Source organism: Tripterygium wilfordii, chromosome 18 (assembly GCF_013401445.1).
Source record: "Tripterygium wilfordii isolate XIE 37 chromosome 18, ASM1340144v1, whole genome shotgun sequence".
Taxonomy (NCBI): domain Eukaryota; kingdom Viridiplantae; phylum Streptophyta; class Magnoliopsida; order Celastrales; family Celastraceae; genus Tripterygium; species Tripterygium wilfordii.
In genome coordinates, this window is record NC_052249.1 from 3,008,534 (window position 1) to 3,029,722 (window position 21,189).

General features: G+C 37.7%; 3 protein-coding genes across 3 annotated transcripts; 1 reads left to right on the forward strand and 2 right to left on the reverse strand.

The window, feature by feature from the left end:
• Positions 1-11: 11 nt before the first annotated feature.
• On the reverse strand, positions 12-3,781 carry LOC119983587. The gene is made up of 3 exons (XM_038827263.1): positions 3,409-3,781; positions 1,114-1,168; positions 12-587 (listed from the first exon to the last, which is right to left on the reverse strand). Exons 1-3 carry the CDS (start codon positions 3,610-3,612, stop codon positions 217-219), a joined length of 630 nt encoding a protein of 209 aa, XP_038683191.1. The 5' UTR covers positions 3,613-3,781; the 3' UTR covers positions 12-216.
• Positions 3,782-14,237: 10,456 nt separating this feature from the next.
• On the forward strand, positions 14,238-16,842 carry LOC119984540. Its single transcript, XM_038828540.1, has 2 exons — positions 14,238-14,466; positions 16,472-16,842. Exons 1-2 carry the CDS (start codon positions 14,353-14,355, stop codon positions 16,592-16,594), a joined length of 237 nt encoding a protein of 78 aa, XP_038684468.1. The 5' UTR covers positions 14,238-14,352; the 3' UTR covers positions 16,595-16,842.
• Positions 16,843-16,896: 54 nt separating this feature from the next.
• LOC119984539 (riboflavin biosynthesis protein PYRD, chloroplastic) lies at positions 16,897-19,583 on the reverse strand. The gene is made up of 3 exons (XM_038828539.1): positions 19,049-19,583; positions 18,494-18,792; positions 16,897-17,844 (listed from the first exon to the last, which is right to left on the reverse strand). Exons 1-3 carry the CDS (start codon positions 19,544-19,546, stop codon positions 17,238-17,240), a joined length of 1,404 nt encoding a protein of 467 aa, XP_038684467.1. The 5' UTR covers positions 19,547-19,583; the 3' UTR covers positions 16,897-17,237.
• Positions 19,584-21,189: the final 1,606 nt, after the last annotated feature.

Genomic DNA, 21,189 nt, shown 5'->3' on the forward strand with positions numbered 1-21,189 from the left:
CAACTTCTGCATGAGAAAAAGAAAGGCAGCACATATGTGAAACCATTTCATCTAAAACTCAATTAGTCTATACAAGTATTCTAATGGAAAAACTACACATTAGGACAGCTGAAACCATCCATCAAAACCGTTGCTGAATTGACATTTTTATGTAAGTCAGAGAGTACAGTTGTTGATGCAAAATTCTCTGAAACAAACGATACGACCATTCGTCATCTATTCACTTTTCTGTACACTAATACCTACCACATTCGCTTGAGCAATCCGCATTGATTCCTTTGTTCTCCCATAATAGATTGGTTTACCACCTGCGAAAGTTATAAAATTCCAGCCAAAAGCTGATCCTCCAACCATATACGTCCCCTGAGTCACACCAGCTTCATGTTGCTGCTTCTCATCGACGATACTTGTATCAGAAGAATTATTCTCAGATGGTTTCGCAAAGACCTGGTCTTGCTGGGGCTGAGGATGTTCTTGGGCCTTCTGTGCAAACCCATTTGGCTGGCTTTCTGACGGACCATTACAACTTGCCATCGGCACTTTTCCTTCTGTCAATTGCTTGTACAGTTCCATCAGAAGCTTCACCTCTGCATATGCAAATCAGATGGTTGTAACCACGTGCATATCCCAGCACATATCAGATGTTTACCATATAACCAGCTAAGATGATGATCACACGGAAATATTAGTAGCAGTGTTCTTAGAAAATCAATGGTCACAGAAAAAGTAATGGAAAGCAAACAGAGAACAGGAATCTAAGGTTTAATCTAATAGTTTTAACTAGTATTTTGAAGCCATATAAGGATCGGTTCCATGTGATGGCCTCAAAGTCATGTATATACCATTAAGCAACAGTAAGAGTCCAATATTGAACAAATAAGATAAAAGTGATGCCTAGTGAAAAGTATTTTACAAACCACCCAACTAGAGGGGCATTTTTGGATACACTGTGTTGTTAATGAAAGAGAAGACAGAAGAAAACAGTTTTTTAAGAGTCAAAATAAGGAACTTGAGACTTTAATCTGGCCTGCCAAGAGAGCAACCGCCCTGCACCCACTCAAAACAAAAAAAATAAAAATAAAAATTTGCAATAGATATAATAGATGAACTTACGTTCTTGAATATCATGAGCTGCCTTGCAATTTTGAAAGTCTGGGGTCCGAAGCACCTACCAGAAAATATAATAGTTTTCAGGCCCTTTAAACATAATGTAAAATGCAATACAATCAAGTTGCACCAGAATGGAGAATACAGCATTCCAACTTCCAAGCATACTGTGCAGTTATTAGTACTATATGCAAAATCTAACAAAAACAAGCTATACCAACGCACTGAAACTGGATAATCACTAGATCATTCATGTCAACATTGAAAAAGAAGGCGTATCAGTTGGTGATTCATTATAAACTCCCACCAAAAGAGGGATAAAAGAAAAAACATGTAAAAACAGGAAAAAGGGGCAACAAGAATACACCTTCAACCACTGCCATAGGTAGTATCAGCTCAGATGCCGCCAATCATCTATTGAGAGGTGAAGATTTATAAGGGAATACAAACATGTAGACCTATCCACAAACTACGCCACTATTTGTCAAACCATTAATAGAGTGCTTAAAATAAGAACAAATAATGGTGAATGATAATTTGCTTTTACTTCAAAAAATTGGTCCATGAGTAACGTACCATTCCCAATTCATGGCAATTTGATGCCATGCTAAAGTTAAGACGACAATACAGGATTTTCGGTAGAGAAACTTGTCTAGGAAAGAATGTACAATTAAGCAGTCATATTCAAGGCAAGTTGATTACAAAAATTCATTTCCTTTTTGACATTTTGACAAAAACTCACTTCTTTTCAGCCATTCCGTTCGTCAGCAATGAAGTAGACCTCTTATGCGTTTAGACTACCAAGTTCACCTTTACAATGGAGAGCATAGTCTACCATAACTTCCTAATAACAGGCCAGCGAATTATCAAATGACTAAAATCCTTGCCATTATTTTTACACCAACAGCACCGATTTGCAAGATACAAAACCTTCTTTCATAAAAATAAACATCACTGCATCAATAGTAAGAAGGGCTTCCCAAACAAAGTATCAACAAGAACGCACTTAAGTCAGAAGAAAAGATCTATATGCAGCTTTCCAAGAAAATTCCTGCATACCATCATTATGTTCAGAGGCGGTAGACAATTTCACTGCAAGTCATTAATCAATTGCAATGGCACAATGTGCAGAACTTGCACTTCTAATCTTAATCTTTGTATCATACAAAATCTTCAAAAAAGCTCTCACAATGAAGAAACTCCCTACATTATGATTTACAAATCCCTCCACAAAGAACTCCATGTTCAACTCTTTAAGGATACTAATAGAAGCCATATGATTTTTCCAAGTAATAGTATACAAACCAGGAAACTCACTGTTATAGTTCTGTACATATATCAGGGATCAGGCCAATGCTATACCCTGCCATTTCACATGAATTAATTGTATCAGAGCACCAACTCCCCCAGCTATGTCCTTCAGTTTCTCTTGCATGGACTTTAAGCAAATAATAGGCGCCAAATGGGTATGGAAGACTTACAAGACCATAAAAGATGCAGTTGTTTCAAACTAACTCCTAGGAAAAATTGTTTCCCTATTCTAGATCATACCAACGAAAGATATTGTCCACCATGCAAGTTTAATCACCTTCCATTCATGGTCAGTTGAGAAGTACCAACTATGAAATAAGAAACTAGAACCTGGGTCCACAAGAAAGATATAGATCAGGTCTAAATGAGCTCAACCTCGACATCTATTCAAATCCATAACTTCAAACCCAAATTGCGGCGGATGAGATTATAATCAACATCATTACTAGTTTATGACCAGTAAATTAAATAGCAATCTATATACTTTAAAGGTTGGTTTGAAGAAGCACTTGGCATTGAGGTACAAGGTTCAAGAATTAGAATATTGTAATACGGAATCATTTAAGAAACGCCAAACCCATGTGCTTTTGCAGGATAAAACTTTTGTAGAAGAACCGTTTAGAGCCAACGGAAAATGTTTAAGGTAAATTCCACCTTCAAAATGCTAGGCTGTATAATTCGAACCACTTCTTCTAAACAGAGAGGGAAAAGAACATAAAATTACAGAGGAATGGCCTACTACAGAAACCCAAAACACAGACACACAAAATTAAAAAAGCATCAAACTTTCTCAGATGTTAATCTCTTAAGCCTACGCAATCTACATGGGCAAGAGATCATGCGAAAAAAAAAAGCAAAAACATAAACAACAATTGATCGATAAATATAACCCAATTGCAGCCATCAATTTTGAGATGCATAAACAGAAACCCACAAAAAAAAATAAAAAGCGAGAAGAAATTTGTATCCTAAAACTGGCACAATCTGTACCTCGACAAAGTGGGGACGAAGATCTCTAACAACAGCACGCATCTTGTACCAACTGGAGTCACTAATTTGGACATCACTGTCGAGTGGCCTCTTGTTGCTTCTAGGAGGTTGCGGAGGGAGCGTAGGAGTTGGGGCTGGGTTTGGGGTTAGATTTGGGATCTGTGTTTGCGTATTCTGCGCTGCTGCTGTTACTGGTTCACCCATTGATGGAATTTTCCTTTTGTCTTCACTATAATTTAATTTGTGTTTTAGATTTCGAATAAAATTTAAAATACTTGAGAATTCAGAAGCGATCAATTTTCAATTCTCAGATATGTTGGAAATTGGAAAATAGCACATCGGTGGGTGGGTTAGCCACCCAAGATCTCAGATCCCTTAATGGGGCGGAGGGAGGGTTTATTATTTTAAAATTTAGGGTCACCCCACCCCGGCCCAATGTTTTTCATAAACCTTAAATTAAATGACATATTTTAATATAATAATATTGTTGGATATCTTCTGCACCGAACATGAGATCCCACAATTGCGGCATTGGAGTATTGTGGTTGTAGATAATGAAATTACAGGTGTGTCAGGCTTTGCTGTCAGCGTAAAAGATTTGATAGGATTTTGCACCGAGTCTGACCTTTGTACCAAATGGATTATGTGCAGTTAGAGAACACAAAGTTGCTGGCTCAAGTTTTGACTTCCGGGAAAAGGACTTAAAATTCGTGCAGTGTCAATATGAAAAAAAAGAAAAGAAATAGAAGACTATCACCAGAATGAAAGAACTTCTATTGAATGGAAATGAAAAACGACATATTGCTGGAATACATCAAGAATTTCATTGAAAATTGATACATCTTGAGATGTAGGCGTGTTTTACAAGCTAAAATAAAGACATAGCCACAGAGTCTTTGAAAAGGAAAAGACAAATCTAAAAACTAGTTAGTCGGAGCCATGCTAAGTAAAGAGATAAGTGACCTGAGCCATGTCTAAGAAAGTAATAAAGGATTGAAGACGTTGGGTCTGTGTTTGATGCGAGGTCTATTGTAGATTCTTCTTTCTCTTCTTTTATAGTATCAAGTGTTGGTCATTGTGATGTCTCTTCTCCTCTTTCTCTGGTACTTACTTCACGAACTCTGTCATGGGGATCATGGTAACCACCTTGTGATTGCTTGCTTGAATGGCTGCGTTAATGGTCTTCAACTACAACTCTCTCCTACATATGAGGATCATGGTAACCTCTCTCTGGTTGTGCATCTTATTCAAAAAGGATGTGGACGCTCTTGGAGGTCGTGACATTATCCACTTTGCGGTTCTGCAGGCTTCATGCTTGAATATATGGGAACATGGCCAACATGCATGCAGCAGCATTCTGTTGATGCTTCTACACGAAAGATCATGTAAAAATGTGTTCTTCTCTGATGTGCAGGACGAACGTGACTTAGGCTTCGTGGTGTCGTGTTTTAGCTGAAAACATGCTAGAGAGAAGTTAGGAACGTTCAGTTAACAGAACTCGGTTTCTCCTGGACTCTCTTTGAGATAATCTTGCTGAAATCTCAGTTATCTCTCAATGAAGCAGTTTTGAAAAGAATAAATCTCTAAGACCAAAATTCCCTGATTTGTAACTTTTGGGACACTGAATTTCGGACATCCATGATTTTTGGGAACTATCTCCTAGACTTCAGGTCAGCAACCAATTAAAAAATGAAAAATAAACAAATGTAAATATAAAAAATATCCTACCTCCACCACGTGTCATCAGGAGATTGGTTGTCCTTTACAAGCTGTGAGGTTCATCTTGACACGTGTCAGCTAGCATGTGGAAATCAATTCCGATATAAACAAATATATAAAACACATATAAATTTATTTAGTATATAATTTTGAATGCAACATATATACTAGTATATGGAATAAACAACTTTAATGAGGGACGTACCGCCTCTCGTTCTCTATGTCTGGCCCCTCTCTCTCATCCCACTCTCTCTCTAAAATTCTCTCGACCTCTCCCTTAACAACACAACTTTAAGGCTATGTTTGGTTGGCTAGTTCTGATCAGAACGGAACGCTCAATTCTTGTTCTCAAAAAGATTCTTATGTTTGGTATGAAACAAAACAAGGGGACAGAACATTAAGACAACATTTGGTTTGTTTTCTGTTTTCTATTTTCTATTTTCTATTTTTATTTTCCATCCCTATTTTCTATTTCTATTTTCTAAAACCAGAAAACATGTTTGGCTTGAACTAAAAAATTATTTTTTGTTTTCCATTGTGGCATATGCATCTCAGTTCTCAATTTATTTGCAGCAAGAACAAGCAGTTTGAAGCAGCATTGTAAAAATGTTAAGAAAGGGTGAGACTATACTTTGAAAATGAAGAAACCCACCCTTGTCTATGATCACCAAACTGCCCAGCTTCAAAATCTTCCTAGGGAAAGTAGTAATGGAGTCCATTAAAAATCTACCCAATAACCCATTAATCTTGTGGTTTGTCTTCTTTTTAGCACTTTTGTCTACTCCTCTCTTGGCCTCCCTATTGTAGTTTGAATATCTGCTTCTTAAATTTTTGCAGTTTTCTTTCATACATGAACGCCAGCCTTAATGAGTTGTAAATGCTCAAACCATCTTTAGTGGTTTTTCCTCATGTTATCTTTGATCAGAGATACCCCTCGCATCGATTTCATATTCTTATTTTTGTTATTCCATTTAAAAAAACTCTAACCAAAATAATTGATACAAACAACAGAGGGGGAATTTCAACAAACACTTTGAGTGCAACTTTGTTAACATCATTGATACCTCTCAATTGATCAATGAAAGCATCACAAAGGTTACAACACAAAGCCAAACCAACCAAGAGACGACTTACAATAAAAAGAATTGAGAACCAGGATGGAGACTTTCTTTTTTTGTATATGACACCCCTGGATAAATTAATTAGACACTTAACACTTGATTTAAATTTTTTAGGGATATAGCACCTTGCCGCTGTTGAGAATAGCGGGACTGCCTTGTCTTTCTTATTGCCGCTATTGTAAACAACGGCATTGACAAAAATGTTAATGCCGCTGCTTGTAATAGCAGGATTACATTAGTGGTGCGCCACACACTGTACAGTACATGGCAAGCTTGTGAATCCACCTTCAAAGATACGGGTAATTTCCTCAATTGGTAGATTGCTGAATTTTGATAGACTGCAACTTCTGATTTCTTTTCTTCTCTGCTTTGATTCATAATATCGGATCTTAATTGACTATTCTGCTTGAGCATGCAGTTGGGATACTGCCACATTGATTGTGCTTCAGCATATGCCAACGAGGAGGTCGTGATTTTGATTCCATACATACACACACCATCTACTATTAGATTATTGCTTACATACATAAGTTGTCTTAGTGTTGTTCTTCTTTGTGATATTCGCCTGTTAAGGTGTTGAATGCAGTCAAAGACGTAAGAATGGATGTGAATTTCTGTGTGTGTTCATGATGTATTTTTGACATGTAGTACTGTGCGGGGACACGTGAGCGAGGTAGACTGTTTGGGAAGGAGAAATGTTGAATCTGGTGGCAAAAGTGAAGAGGGACATGATTTTGGCATGCATGACTTGTCCTCTCTGCAATAAACTCTTTAGAGATGCCACCACCATATCTGATTGGGTTCAAGAGTGTTATTGATGAGGAGGGTGACGATGTCAATGAGACTATTTTTTAGTATGGGAGGAGAATCGGGTCGAAGTCAGCAGTTTAGAGGAGAGGATACCACTCAGATGTCAATGAGACTGGTCATTTGCATTGTTTCGGGAGCTTTTTTTGTATATAGCACAACTAGACAAATTAATTGGACATATAACACCCACTTTCAATTTTTTAGGGATATAACACCATGCCGCTGTTGAGAACAACAACGTGATTTTGTCTTTAGCGAAGCCGCTGTTTAAAACAGCGGCACGTACTCTTCATGTTAATGTCGCTACTTGTAGTTGTGACATTACAATAAATAGCTCACACGTATGGAGACATTCAGATATGGTGGTGGCATCTCTAAAGAGTTTATTGCAGAGAGGACAAGTCATGCATGCCAAAATCATGTCCCTCTTCACTTTTGCCACCAGATTCAACAACTCACGAAAATAGAGAAATTTCACTCCACGAAATCTCTCAGAGAAGAATCTAGCATGTGCTCGTAGATCTACAAATCAACTGTCAAGGAGGTCTGGATCTAAAATTTCGAGTCAATTGGAATCTTGAGGTGGAAGAGAGTGAAAGGGGGAGATGGAGAGATTAGATGAGGAGAATACCGAATACGAAAACAAGGGAAATACAAATACGAAGACGAAGACGGAACAAATTCTTCTGTGTTTTCTATTTTAGAAAATGACTTTTTATTGTTTTCTATTTTCCAGTCATTTTCTATTTCTATGTTTTTTAAAACAGCTAACCAAACATGTTTTCTGAGACAATTTATGTTTTCTAGAAAATGAAAATAGAAAACACTTAAACCAAACGCACTCTCCGGAATTGCAGGTTCTGGCCTCTCCCTAAGGAATTGTGTATTCCGACCGGAACGGAACTTGTTTGCCAAGTTCAATTACAATTTTATCCCTCACATCTCTCATCTCTCCCCTCTGAATCTGTATCGTATCTCTCCCCTATCTCCAGCATCCCGCCCACTCCTCTCTCCCCCCACCTCCAGCTACATATTGCAAACCTCGACTGAGATTTCAGTCCAAAACTCCCATGGAGATTTCAACCCACTAAAGCCAGATCGACGAACTCAAAGTCCATGGTGGGGTGGTTGTTTCACAACTTCAGTGGTGGAGTAAATTTGAAGAAAAGGAAGATATGGAAGAATAAGTGTTTTTGTATTCTTAACATTTATGGAATTACAACCCTAGTATATATAGTAACAAGATCATATGCATCTCCGCACTTCTAGCTATGTTACTGACTAATGATATGTGAACACAATTAATGACTAATGAACACATTCAAAGTTGGCAGCCATCAAGGTTGAAGATTGGCAACCATCAAAGTTGACTAATGACTAATGAACACATTCAAAGTTGGCAGCCATCAAGGTTGAAGGTTGGCAGCCATCAAAGTTGACTAATGACATCCAATACTCCCCCTCAAGCTGGAGCAAGGATATTGATTGATCCAAGCTTGGAAAGTAACCAATGAAATTGAGCTGAAGAAAGAGCCTTAGTGAACATGTCCGCAAGTTGGTCTTGACTTCGAGTATATTTGGTAGAAATTAACTGAGACTGAACTTTTTCGCGGACGTAATGACAATCGACTTCAATATGTTTGGTTCTCTCATGAAATACTGGATTGGAGGCAATATGCATGGCGGCTTGATTATCGCAGCAGAGAGTCATTGGTTGAGGATGAAGAAAACCAAGATCGACCAACAATGCCTTTAGCCAGATAAGTTCAGAAGCAGTGGAAGCCATTGCACGATATTCGGCTTCAGCGCTAGAACGAGCAACCACGAGCTGTTTTTTACTCTTCCACGAAACAAGATTGCCACCAACAAATATACAATAGCCAGTAGTGGATTTACGATCAAGAGAGTTGCCGGCCCAATCAACGTCGGTGTAGCCGATTATTTGTGTATGACCATTGTTCTTCATAAGTAGACCACGACCAATAGACCCCTTCAAATATCTAAGAATTCGTTTAACAATTCCCATATGAACAATGGTTGGAGAGTGCATAAATTGACTCACAATACTGACTGCATGACTAATATCGGGTCGAGTAATGGTGAGGTAAATAAGCTTACCTACCAACCTTTGATAAATTTGAGGCGACCGAAGAGATTCACCATCTACAGCCAAGTTTAGTTTACTATCCAACGGTGTATTTGCAGGCTTGCAATCGAGCATGTCAACTTCACACAACAAATCTAACACATACTTTCTTTGATTCAAAACAAGACCTTTGTGAGATGTAGCCATTTCGATTCCCAAAAAATATTTAAGGACCCCAAGATCTTTAATGGCAAACTTTTGATGAAGAACTTTTTTAATATTGGAGATGGCTGCAATATTATCACCAGTAATAATAAGGTCATCGACATAAATTAAAACTACTAATCGTACCCCATTCTTGATGAGAACAAACAAAGAGTGATCAGCGTTACTCCTTTTGAACTCAAGTTCCTCAAGTACCATACTCAACTTGGCATACCAGGCACGGGGTGACTGTTTCAATCCATAGATGGATTTATGAAGCTTACAAACCAATTGTCGATTACTGCTTTGAGGGTGACCCGGCGGTAGTTTCATATAAACTTCCTCGAGGAGATTGCCATGTAAGAATGCGTTTTTCACGTCCATTTGAGATAAAGACCAGCCATGATTTATAGCAATCGATAGCAAAGTACGAACAGTTGTCATTTTTGCCACCGGTGCAAAAGTCTCCGTGTAGTCGACTCCATAAGTTTGGGTAAAGCCTTGTGCAACCAATCTTGCCTTATGCCTTTCAATAGAACCATCGGATTTGAATTTGGTTTTGTATACCCAACGACTGCCGACAGCTTTCTTATTCTTTGGAAGTTGAACAATACTCCAAGTATGATTATCAGCTAGAGCCTGAAGCTCCTCTTGCATTGCCTTTTGCCAAACCTCTTTTTGATTAGCTTCAGAAAAGCTTTGAGGTTCAGTTTTGTCAAGGATGTTGCTAAGATAGGCTGCATGAGAAGAGGACAGTTTATGATAGCCAAGAACATTAGTGACTGGGTGTCTTACCGAGTATGACACATAGTCCTGAAGCTTTGATGGTGGTCGTCGGTCACGAGTAGGATTACGTCGAATAGACAGATCAGAATTTTGCATATCAGTTTCCACATTAGTCTCTAGAACCGACTCAGTGGGAGTTACTACGACTGGTGTTGGAGTGGATATTTGTTCACTGTCAGATGTTGCATGTGGATCAACAAAATCCACCCGTGGAACAATAGATAACCAATCATGAGACATATCCAGAGTTGGTAGTGGAATTAAAGTTGACTCCCCCTGACTTGAACTGCCACGAGACTGAGAATAATATGGAGTGTTTTCGTCGAACCTAACATCCCTTGTTACAATGAGCTTTTTAGAGATGGGATCATAACACTTGTATCCCTTCTTTGTAGATGAATATCCCAAGAAAACACACTTGGCTGCCCTTGGATCTAACTTGTCACGGTGAATTGCTTGAATATGCACATAACAAGTACACCCAAAGATTTTAAGATGAGATAAATTCGGCTGCTTTCCTGTCAACAACTCAGATGGAGAAGTGAAATTCAAAATTCTACTAGGCAAGCGATTTATGAGATAAGTAGCGGTGAGTACACCTTGGGACCAAAATTGTTTGGGAACATTCATTTGAAACATTAGAGATCTTGTTTTCTCAAGCAAGTCGCGATTTTTTCTTTCAGCAATACCATTTTGTTGTGGAGTACCAACACAGCTAGTTTGATGAATGATGCCATGCATGCTCAAGTATTGTGTCATGATATGAGACATATATTCTGTGCCATTATCTGATCGAAGAATCTTAATTTTGGAAGAGAATTGAGTGTTGATCAGACTATGAAAATCTTGAAAAACACTAGCAACCTCACTTTTTGATCTCAAGAGATACAACCAGGTGAATCTAGAAAAGTCATCAACAAAGGTGACAAAATATTTGTAACCATCAAAGGACTCAAGAACAGGACCCCAGACATCCGAATGTACCAATTCAAATAATTTATTTGAACGAGAATTAGAAGAAGGAAATGATAATCGTGTAGATTTTGACAAGTGACAAATGTCACAATCAACTGAATTTTTATTAATATTTGGAAAAATCTTTGCCAAAATTGACTCAGAGGGATGTGCTAGACGTTGATGCCATAATTTGTGTTTGGAAGCTAAACAGGCATTTACATGAAATCCCTTGTGAAAATCTTTGAGAAGATAATATAAGCCTTGAAAAAAAAATCCCTCACCAATCGTCTTCTTGGTGACCAAATCCTGGAATACAACATTGTGAGGAGAGAAAATAGCACAACAATTTAGTTGAGTTACGAGTTTGCCAACCGAAAGAAGTTGAAAAGGAAAAGAAGGAACACACAAAGCTGGTGATGCAATGTGCTTAGAAAGTAAGTTTACCTTTCCCTGTCCAACAACAGATACAGTATTACCATTAGCAACACATATTTGGGAAGGTGGAGATAAGAACTTAAACTCAAACAGATTTGTAGGATTATTTGTGATGTGATCAGTGGCACCTGAATCTATGACCCAAAAATCATGCACATTACTTAAATTCAGCGCAGTTGAGAAAGCTTTCAAAATACCTGATGTGTCATCAGTTGCACCATTTTTATCTTCAGATAGAAATCCAGCAAATTGACCAAGTAAGGCAGCTGACTTCCCATTGTTATCAGATTCACCTTGCTTTGCTTGAAGATAAGAAGCAAACTCATTAATAAGAGTTATTGGACTTGAGGAGAACCTTGACAATCCATCTCCAGCCATGGTTGTAACATGATTAGCCTTATATCCCGAAGGTTGAGTCCGTTTCTGAGGCATTTTCTCTCTCGGAAACTTAGGCTTCAATTCAGGATGAAGTACCCAACATCGGTCCACTGTATGACCAAGATTATGACAATGATTGCACTTCAACTCAGGTCTCTTTCCCTTGTAACTTCTTTCTTCAGATCGTTTATGATTGAACATATATGCTCGGGCTTCAGATACCTCAGTTTTGAGGTTACAATTCATGACCTTTCTTCGGACTTCTTCCCGTTGAATAGTAGCACAAACACTCCCTAGAGAAGGAAGCTCAGAATTCATAAGTATATGACTACGAAGATCTTCGTAATCGGGAGCAAGATTAGCCAAAAGCTGAAATATTTTATCCTCTTCAGCCCGTTTTAGCAAGACAGCAGAATCAGTAGTATGTGGACGATAAACAGACAACTCATTCCACATACTTTTCATGCTACCAAGAAATTGAATAAATGGTTTACCTTCCTATTGAAGACATGCAATGTCTCTTTTGAGTTGAAAAACTCGTGCCGCGTTATTTTGATTTCCATACATCTCTTTAACAGCATCCCATAAATCTGCAGAAGATTCATAATAACTGAAAATTTCAGCAACATGTAATTCCATAGAATTAAGTAGCCATGTCTGCACCATCTTATCTTGGGCAATCCAAGATTTATACTGAGAAGAATTGACATCAGGAACAACAGTACTTTTGTCAATAAACTCAAGCTTTGATCTTCCACCAAGAGCTAACTGCACAGATCTTGACCAAGGAAGATAATTGAACTCATTCAACAAAACCGAACATAATCGTTGGTTTGTATGAACATCAAAAGTATTTGAAGGTAGAGAGGCCGAGGGACTGCCTGAGTCGGACATGATTGGAGTGATTTCGGCCATTTAGAAAACAAAACGAAGAATAAAAAAGACCTCCTCTGATACCATGAAGAAAAGGAAGATATGGAAGAATAAGTGTTTTTGTATTCTTAACATTTATGGAATTACAACCCTAGTATATATAGTAACAAGATCATATGCATCTCCGCACTTCTAGCTATGTTACTGACTAATGATATGTGAACACAATTAATGACTAATGAACACATTCAAAGTTGGCAGCCATCAAGGTTGAAGATTGGCAACCATCAAAGTTGACTAATGACTAATGAACACATTCAAAGTTGGCAGCCATCAAGGTTGAAGGTTGGCAGCCATCAAAGTTGACTAATGACATCCAATAAAATTATATCTTTTGGAGAGAAAATAAGGTTTGGGGATATTTTTTATTTTATATTATTTTTTGGAGAGAAGATAATTCAATGTAGGTTTCTGTTTTGATTTTTTAAAATAAACTATATAGTGTTAGTTGAATATTTATTTTTAATTTTATGGTAATATTTAATTTTATGTTAGTTTGTGTATATATATTATATTAATCAAACTATCAAAATATCAAATATTACTTCTGAAAAAAATATCAAATACTACCTAACAAGGGATAGTATAGTCTTTTTCCAAGTCAGGAATACAATCTTCCTATCACAATCCCTTTACCAACCAAACATTAGAATCGTTGAAATTCTCATTCCTATTTCTATTCCCGTTCTCATTCTCATTCTCATTTCTGTTCTCATTCTCATTCTCATTCCCGTTCCCGTTCCCACGACTAACCAAACATAGGATGAGGAGAGGATCCTTCTCCTCCTCCATCCCACCTCTAATTACTTATCTTCATCACTTATCTTTTTGTTTGTTGATTTTCCTTTTAAATATGGGGAACTTTCTCCTCAGATCTGATGTTTTCCTCCATCGATCAGGTGGTTTGGCCCATCTCTTGTTCAGATCTAGTTTTCTTGGGAGATTATGAGATTTTATCCGACGTCGACGTCTGTCTTTTGACCACTTTGATCAATGTTATTAAGGATATGTCTCAAAACCGCAGTACATGCTCCATTCGTTGGCAAGGTTTTAAGGCAGTTCCTCGTTGTGCTTTTGCTGCTCCAAGGCCACTCCCTACCTTTTCAAACGAGTTTCATCTCTATTTTAGTTTGTTTGTCGCATATGCTATTGTTTTGGGTCAGTCATTTGCTCTTTACTTAAGAGTGTCTTTATCATGTAATGTTTCTCGAGGTGTTTCCTCATTTATGTATTGTGGTTTGTGTTTGTCGCACGAGTCCAATTACTAGTTTATTTTATTCTCAAAGAAAAAATAAGGGACCTACCGCCTACGAATAATTATCCAAAAAAGAAAAAAAAAACTACAGAAAGTAATTTAATTTAGAAGGAATAATTAATTAGAAAAAAATAGAGCTAATGATTAACTTCCAAATTGTTCTACTTCCTTCTAAAATCCTCCTCCTCCCTCTCCAACGCACAAGCACAGAATACTCACTCAAGGTAAAGCCTTCGTTGATCAAGAAGTGAAGCAAGAAGATGAACCCACAAGCAGACAAAGTGATTAGGAGGACAACAATGGTGGCCACTGTTGTCGCCTCGTATTTCCTTTTGACTGCGGACTACGGCCCCGAACCCAATGTCCTCGACCCCGTAAGTCCCTTGTTCTCTTACTTTTTCTTTCCCCATGATATTTTCTCACTGCGAACTTGTTTCTTCGCGCAAATTTCAGCGAGTGTGTCACTTTCTTTGCTTCAATTTCAATTTGTTACGATGAATGAACCAAATGGATGATATGGGATAATCTAAGTTTTTTTATTGAATTCTAGTTAATGGGTTCTATTTAGGTTCATCGTTGTCTGCAATTTTTTTTTGAGGTAGGTTTAGCGAATTTTGGTTACCCAGTAATATCAAGTTTATGGGTTTTAAGCATTTTAGGGTGTTTATTTTTCTTGCGCAGTAATTGAAATTTTTTCCCAGCATTTCAGATTAGGGTTTATAAAAATGACCAAGGCAAGAATGATTGGTTCTGGCATGTTTCAGATTGTCAGGTGGCAAATTGTGTGGAGTTAGGGGTGATGATTGAGAAGTTGGGCATTTGAAATGATATAATCGTCCATGACCACTGCTAATACATTCAATTAATTTAATGAGTAGATACGTGAGAAACTCATTTTGGTGTTAGTGATTTAGGGAACTGATGTTTCAGAGTGGTCAACCAGAAATGGTTCATTACCGACATTTGCTTTTATCTGATGCCTTTTCTTATGTTGAGATTTCAATTTGATTGCCTCTGAGCTGTCTATCTCTGCATCCCGTGTCTTCGTCTCCAATAAGTACCATGTTCGTATAACCTTTATGTTGGTTATAATGAAGAACATTTTCTGAAGTTGTGATTGCCATCTTTTTTTTTTTTGATAAATAGTTGTGATGGCATCTACTGCACTTTGTCTGACCTTTGATACTGTTAATAAGCAAAGAAAGAACAAAGATGGACGGCATCATATTTGTAGTAATTGGCGAGACTCATCTCAACATGAACATGCTGGGGGTAAAATTACATTGCAATTGTCTTGTCCCTTGACTTTCTTTCCCATGCATCTAGTTCGATTGCCAGAATTCATCCCCATTAAAAATGGATACCTGGGGCGATACGAAAGCATTATGCAATGACCATAATCCAGAAAACCCCATTATAGTAAGGAATGGCTCCTAGCTCTGTCATGCTCGCATGGAGTGTTGCTTACTGGTTTGCAAATTACATACAAGCTTTAAATTAAAATGCAAGAAGCTTCAAGGGATTGTTGTTTGAGCCCCTTCAGTTGTTTCTAAAAGTGTAAAGTGGATGCACTTTTACATTGGGATAAGTGCGAAGATGGAGAATATGGCAGCCAGCACAAGTAGCTCAATTAAAAGTGGAAGCAAAATTAAGTAAAATTTGCGATTATTTCCAAACTTTATGAATGGTCTACAACTCTCATGTGAGTCTAATGCCTTGTTTAGATGAGAGTTTACTGGGTGAAGTAAGAGGAGGCAAAGGAAGGATAAGCTTTTGCTCCTTTTATGGGGGTGTTTCTTAATCTCCTTCAACTCCCAAAGTTCTTTCCCTCTGAATTGGAGAAGAATGGAAAGGAGCATAGCGCAATTTGTAGTAAACGAAATTTATATAGCAAATTGACACCTTAGTGATTAATTTATCAGAAGTTTTATATCATTTTCCTCCTCTTTTTGAAATCTCACAAACAAGGTGAAGTTAATGATATCATCTTTCATTCCCTTCCTTTGCCAACTTCAAACATGTTGTAATGTTTTTGACTTTCAACAATTAAGTCATAGATGGTATAGAATTACTAGTAATCTACATATTGAATGATTTCAATCTTATGAGAAAATCATAGTAGCCAGGGCTTATGTGACACAATTCTAACCCTAGTTGTGATATTATTTACTGAGGTTATTCTCATATCTATTTTTTGTTTTACATTCTGTATTCTTTTAAGTTTTTAACGTTCTTATTGAAGCAATAGTTTGGTTTCTGCCGTATATTTGAATATTGGGTGGAGGTTTCTCTATGAACTGAAGATTTCAATTCATTATTTGGTTCTCTTTACTTGCGATGTAATATTCTGATGGCAAATGTTTCAACTTTCATTTACAGATTAAGAAGGCCATATTGTCTGCAGAAAGTTCCGTGAAAGAGTTCGTATTTGGATCAAAAGGACAACCTCAAGAAACTCAGATGGGGAAGCTGAAGTCCGATGCATCCAAGGAAAATCAGTAGTTATAGACAGTTAAAAGTTTTCATCAAGACCTTTTGGTTTTTGACTTTTCGGGGCCCCAACGGCCACGGTCAATCATACGAATATCATGATAGGGAACCAAGTTTTATGTCTCTGTGTAGAGATGTGTATAGCTCCTGCTGACTTCAGTAGCAGCTCATATTTTCTTTGATCAAGCGTGATGGAATTTGAAGTTTGATCGAGTAGATATGGATTCTAAACCTTCTTTTAGACCTGAAACCTCCTTTTAGTCCTGATGTGCATGAATTTTCAGTATTTCTTCTACAAAATATACTACATTTTCTTCATTAAATGCCCTTCTCATCTGTCAGTGTCATTAGGAGGAACGCTTCTCCAAGTTCAAATAAGACTACAGAATAATACAATTTCAGGGCAAAGATGAAAGCAAAAAAGTCATGCTACAGCAATGTAGCCCTTGGCAGGCGGCCACAACATTGTTCTTTTCCTGTGGAAGAAAAGTAGCAATTCATGTCAGCTTAAATGTGCTGATTATTTAACTTCACCCTCGGAAAGATTCGACCCCTGGTAAGATAACTGTATCATCGCAGACCAGTTGACAAAGCCTAGCAGAATTACGGAGTTTCAGCATAAACATCTTGGCTCCTAGGCCACAATAAAGTTACACTAAACATAACCCTCAAGCACAATGCTCTCATTTGAAGTCTTTGCCTGCAGATTCTTCAATTTAAGTTTCTTCCCCAAACTCGTCAACGACACCATGACATCCCTACCTTCCCTTCCTTCCCAGAGTGGCAACACTTCAACAACGATTTTCTGTAACATATTCTGTTCAACAGCCTCTTGAAGAAGCTCTTCAAGATCACCATAACTACCTCTCAAATCTACTAAAACACTGCACATCCCTTGCTGCTTACAATATTCCAGAATTCCATCCAAGGTTATCCGATTCAAAACCACTGTTTCGGTATCCTTTTGAGCTGTTTCTGCTTTTACTCTTGTTTCTTTGTCTGTGAATATAATTACTTTAGAATCTTCAGCTGAGAGATTAAAACGTTGGTCTAACGAGTTAAGGGCACTAGCTACTATGATATTAAGGGGTTGATTGGCTCCTGATTCTTGCGATGCAGGGATAGAGTACTTTCCAGATACCAATGCAGAAGAAAATATAATCGCATCATTTTCCTGTAACAATTTTGAGTAGTATCCACCAGAACCCATCACACGTTCCCCAAGCTGGTCCAAAAATTGCCCATTGACAGAGAGAGAATATCTGCATTCACGAAGAGGCAGTTTAACAGAGTAGATGCAAGTTTATATACGGTCAAAAACTAGGTAAATAAGTCGGGTGGAATACATAACACGAAACCACATCACAATTCACAATGCATTACATTATGAGTCGGTCCAGATAGAATCTCATAAACTTTACTTATATTTCTCTCAATTAATTCATAATTGTGCATGTATGTTTGATACAATCGTAGAACTGGCGAGTCATTTATCTCTGAATTTTTTGGCTCACCCGATGAGCCTGAAAAAAAAAAACTCAACACTCTTTCTTTGTTCCGGTGAATGATCACAATTTTTCACCGAAAGAAAGTGGGAGGGGGGAGGGCTTATGTGGGTAGCACTAGTTTGGGATGCTCAAATGAAATCAATCCTTGAAAATCTCACCAGTTTCAAACACAGTTATTCATTAATAAGCTTTTCAAAACCTAAGGAGTTTAATTTGACAGAAACATTTCAGACATGAGGATTTGATTAGAGTTCTAGTTGAATAAACTTCTTCATTCCATATTTTGAAACAAAGTGAAAATCGGATTGCTGTCTCAGCAAACCAACCAGCAAGAAATACTAAAATAAGGTTGCTTTAAATTCAACGAATTGCTTTCTTGCGTAATCTAAAAGCAGTGAATTACCTAAGTGTGACAAAAGGCTTCCCTGTCAGCATTTTATGAATATATGCCTCATTGAGCCTCCTGCACAAGTCCTCTTCCACACTGAATCTAACTTCAATTCCTACTTCTCGCAGTCTATCCACCCCCTTTGAGGCCACAATTGGGTTTGGATCCACCATTCCAATAACAACTTTCTTCACTTTGGCTTTGATCAACGCTTCTGTGCATGGTGGAGTTCTTCCATAGTGATTACATGGTTCCAAGCTCACATATGCTGTTGCATTCTCTGCTAAATCCCCAGCATCCCTCAAAGCAAATACCTGCAAGTTTCATTTCCCAACTCACATTACTTGGTAGTAATTTCTCAAACAGATAATCAGATCAATAATAACTTAAGAAGCCAATAACACAAATTTTACCAGACGATAGAAAACCCACATCTAGATCTACAATCATACAGTTCAACAGTGAATCGGCATACATTCTGACATCCCCTTTTTCAACCAAAGCAATCGGAGAATGCAGACTCAGAATGCATATAATTTTATAATTTATTGAACAGAGACGTGGAATTACCTCAGCATGAGGCTGTCCAGCTTTAGGGTGAAACCCTTGACCCACGATCTTGCCATCCTTAACAATCACACACCCCACCATGGGATTGGGACTTGTAAACCCAGTTGCCTTAGCAGCCAACTCTACACATTTCCTCATATAAAATTTATCCTTTTCTTCACTGTCTACGCCATCATCTTGAGCCAGCCCCCCACACCTTACCCTCGCCAACCGACCACCATCTTTTCCGCAACCAATTTGTGATTTCGACATTCTTTTGGCGGAATTGTAAAATTCACATCTTTCTCTTGCGACTTGATTGCGAACCAATAGTAAAGGATGCAGAGATAGACTAACAGTGGTCTTAACGAGCTCCTCTGTGCATGAGCTAGCGCGGATCGGGACCGAGACTTGGCTTGTGGCGAGATGAGTGGATGATTCGGGGCGTTGGGCAAAGGACCGTTGCCCGATCCACTGAGACGACGCTGCGTTAAGTTTAGCAAAGCTTGCACAAGCCATTTCGATTCAACCGAAAAAACGAAAGACGACGACAGAAAATCGAACGGTGTCATGAGTCTGCTTAGGCGACGTCGTTTTCTTTTGATTTATTACAGCCGTTTGACGCAGAAAGAGAAATCAGAAATGAAGGGCTGAGATGTGTTTATGTCTTGGTATTTATAGTTTGATGTGAATTAGGGTAAGTTGGAGCTTTTTTTTTGTTTTAGCATCCGTACGTAATTTTATTGGGTATTTATCGCCCATTTATAATTTATTAGGGAACTAGTACCTTGTCGTTGTTAGAAACAACGACACTTATTTGTCTTTCAAAAATGATATATGTCCATAATTTTCTCATCCATAAACTTATATAATCTAGGTGACAAGCCAGATAGACATGCCACATAGATTAAAAAAAACAAACAAACTTTATTAAAGAAGCCACATAGGCATGCCACATGCTTATGTAAGTTTATGGATATTTATTTTATGGATGTGTAGTGCTTCTATTCGTCTTTAGTGGTGTCGCTGTTAACGGCTTAAGTGTACAGGATAGGTGTCGCTTTTTCGAACAACGACACATTGAAATGTGAATAGCGGTACCCCATATCTCAACAGCAACATGAGGGTGCTGCTCTTGGCAGTAGCGGCTTTCCATAATCCAAGGCGATGTCGATGTTCACCACGACGACATCAAGGAATCCCAAGCAATGCCGCAATTGTGAACAACGACTTCTTTTGTCTATAAACCAAACCAGCAACACTCTCCCATACGCACAAGCAACAGAAGCAATACAAAGAGGGAGAGAGTGTTTGAGTTCAATTATCGTTTCCAATAATAGTCAAGCAACTAAACCGTAATAATTTTTTGTCGATTTCTACTTGCATTCGTTTTTTGGGTACGTATCTTATCTTGTATTGTGTTTAAATTTGTTAATTAAAAATAATTTAAATTTGTTAATGTTGACTTGATTATTTTCTTTTCTATGTAAAAATAGTTTAGATTTGTTAATGTTGTCTTGATTAGTGTAGTTTGTTTATGAATATTATTTATAATTGTTAATGTTGTCGTATTAAAATTGTTTAAATATGTTAATGTTGACTTGATTATTTTATTTTGTATGTAAAAATAGTTTAGATTTATTAATATTAGCTTCGTTAGTGTAGTTTGTTTATGACTATTGTTTATGAATTGTTAATGTTCTTTTGATTATTTTAATTGGAATATTAACTTGATTATTTTAATTTGTATAAAAATATTGTAATACGAAGGTGATAATGACTTCACGAAGAAATCAAGATTTTTCATATGAATATGAGTACGATTACAGTCAATCTGCTCCTTGTGTTGATTGTACCCAGACAACTGGTGGAAGTTCTTCTTCGCAACATCAATTACTGGATGTTAATGTCACGTTGATCCCAGAAATGTGTGGTAGTGAAAACATCGATCATTTTGAGCAGGCGGTTGCGAACAGCGATGTTGAGGTCGAAGATGAGGAATGTTACATAGAATCTTATGCTAGTGAGGTTGAGGATGAGGATGTTGTTGGTGACATTGAAGAAAATGTTGGGCTCCAGACTCTCCTGGTGCCACAAATACCCGAATTTGGAGATGTTAATTTTGATGATGCAGTATGGATGGATTGAGATTATGTTAATCA

Coding starts and splice junctions, on each gene's coding strand:
- LOC119983587 (XM_038827263.1), bottom strand. CDS start 3,612: ATGGGTGAACCAGTAACAGCAGCAGCGCAGAATACGCAAACACAGATC. Junction 1,169..3,408: donor TTCGTCCCCACTTTGTCGAG/GTACAGATTGTG, acceptor ATTTTCTGGTAG/GTGCTTCGGACCCCAGACTT. Junction 588..1,113: donor AGCTCATGATATTCAAGAAC/GTAAGTTCATCT, acceptor TTGCATATGCAG/AGGTGAAGCTTCTGATGGAA.
- LOC119984540 (XM_038828540.1), top strand. CDS start 14,353: ATGAACCCACAAGCAGACAAAGTGATTAGGAGGACAACAATGGTGGCC. Junction 14,467..16,471: donor AACCCAATGTCCTCGACCCC/GTAAGTCCCTTG, acceptor TTTCATTTACAG/ATTAAGAAGGCCATATTGTC.
- LOC119984539 (XM_038828539.1), bottom strand. CDS start 19,546: ATGGCTTGTGCAAGCTTTGCTAAACTTAACGCAGCGTCGTCTCAGTGG. Junction 18,793..19,048: donor CTGGACAGCCTCATGCTGAG/GTAATTCCACGT, acceptor TGAAACTTGCAG/GTATTTGCTTTGAGGGATGC. Junction 17,845..18,493: donor AAGCCTTTTGTCACACTTAG/GTAATTCACTGC, acceptor TCGTGAATGCAG/ATATTCTCTCTCTGTCAATG.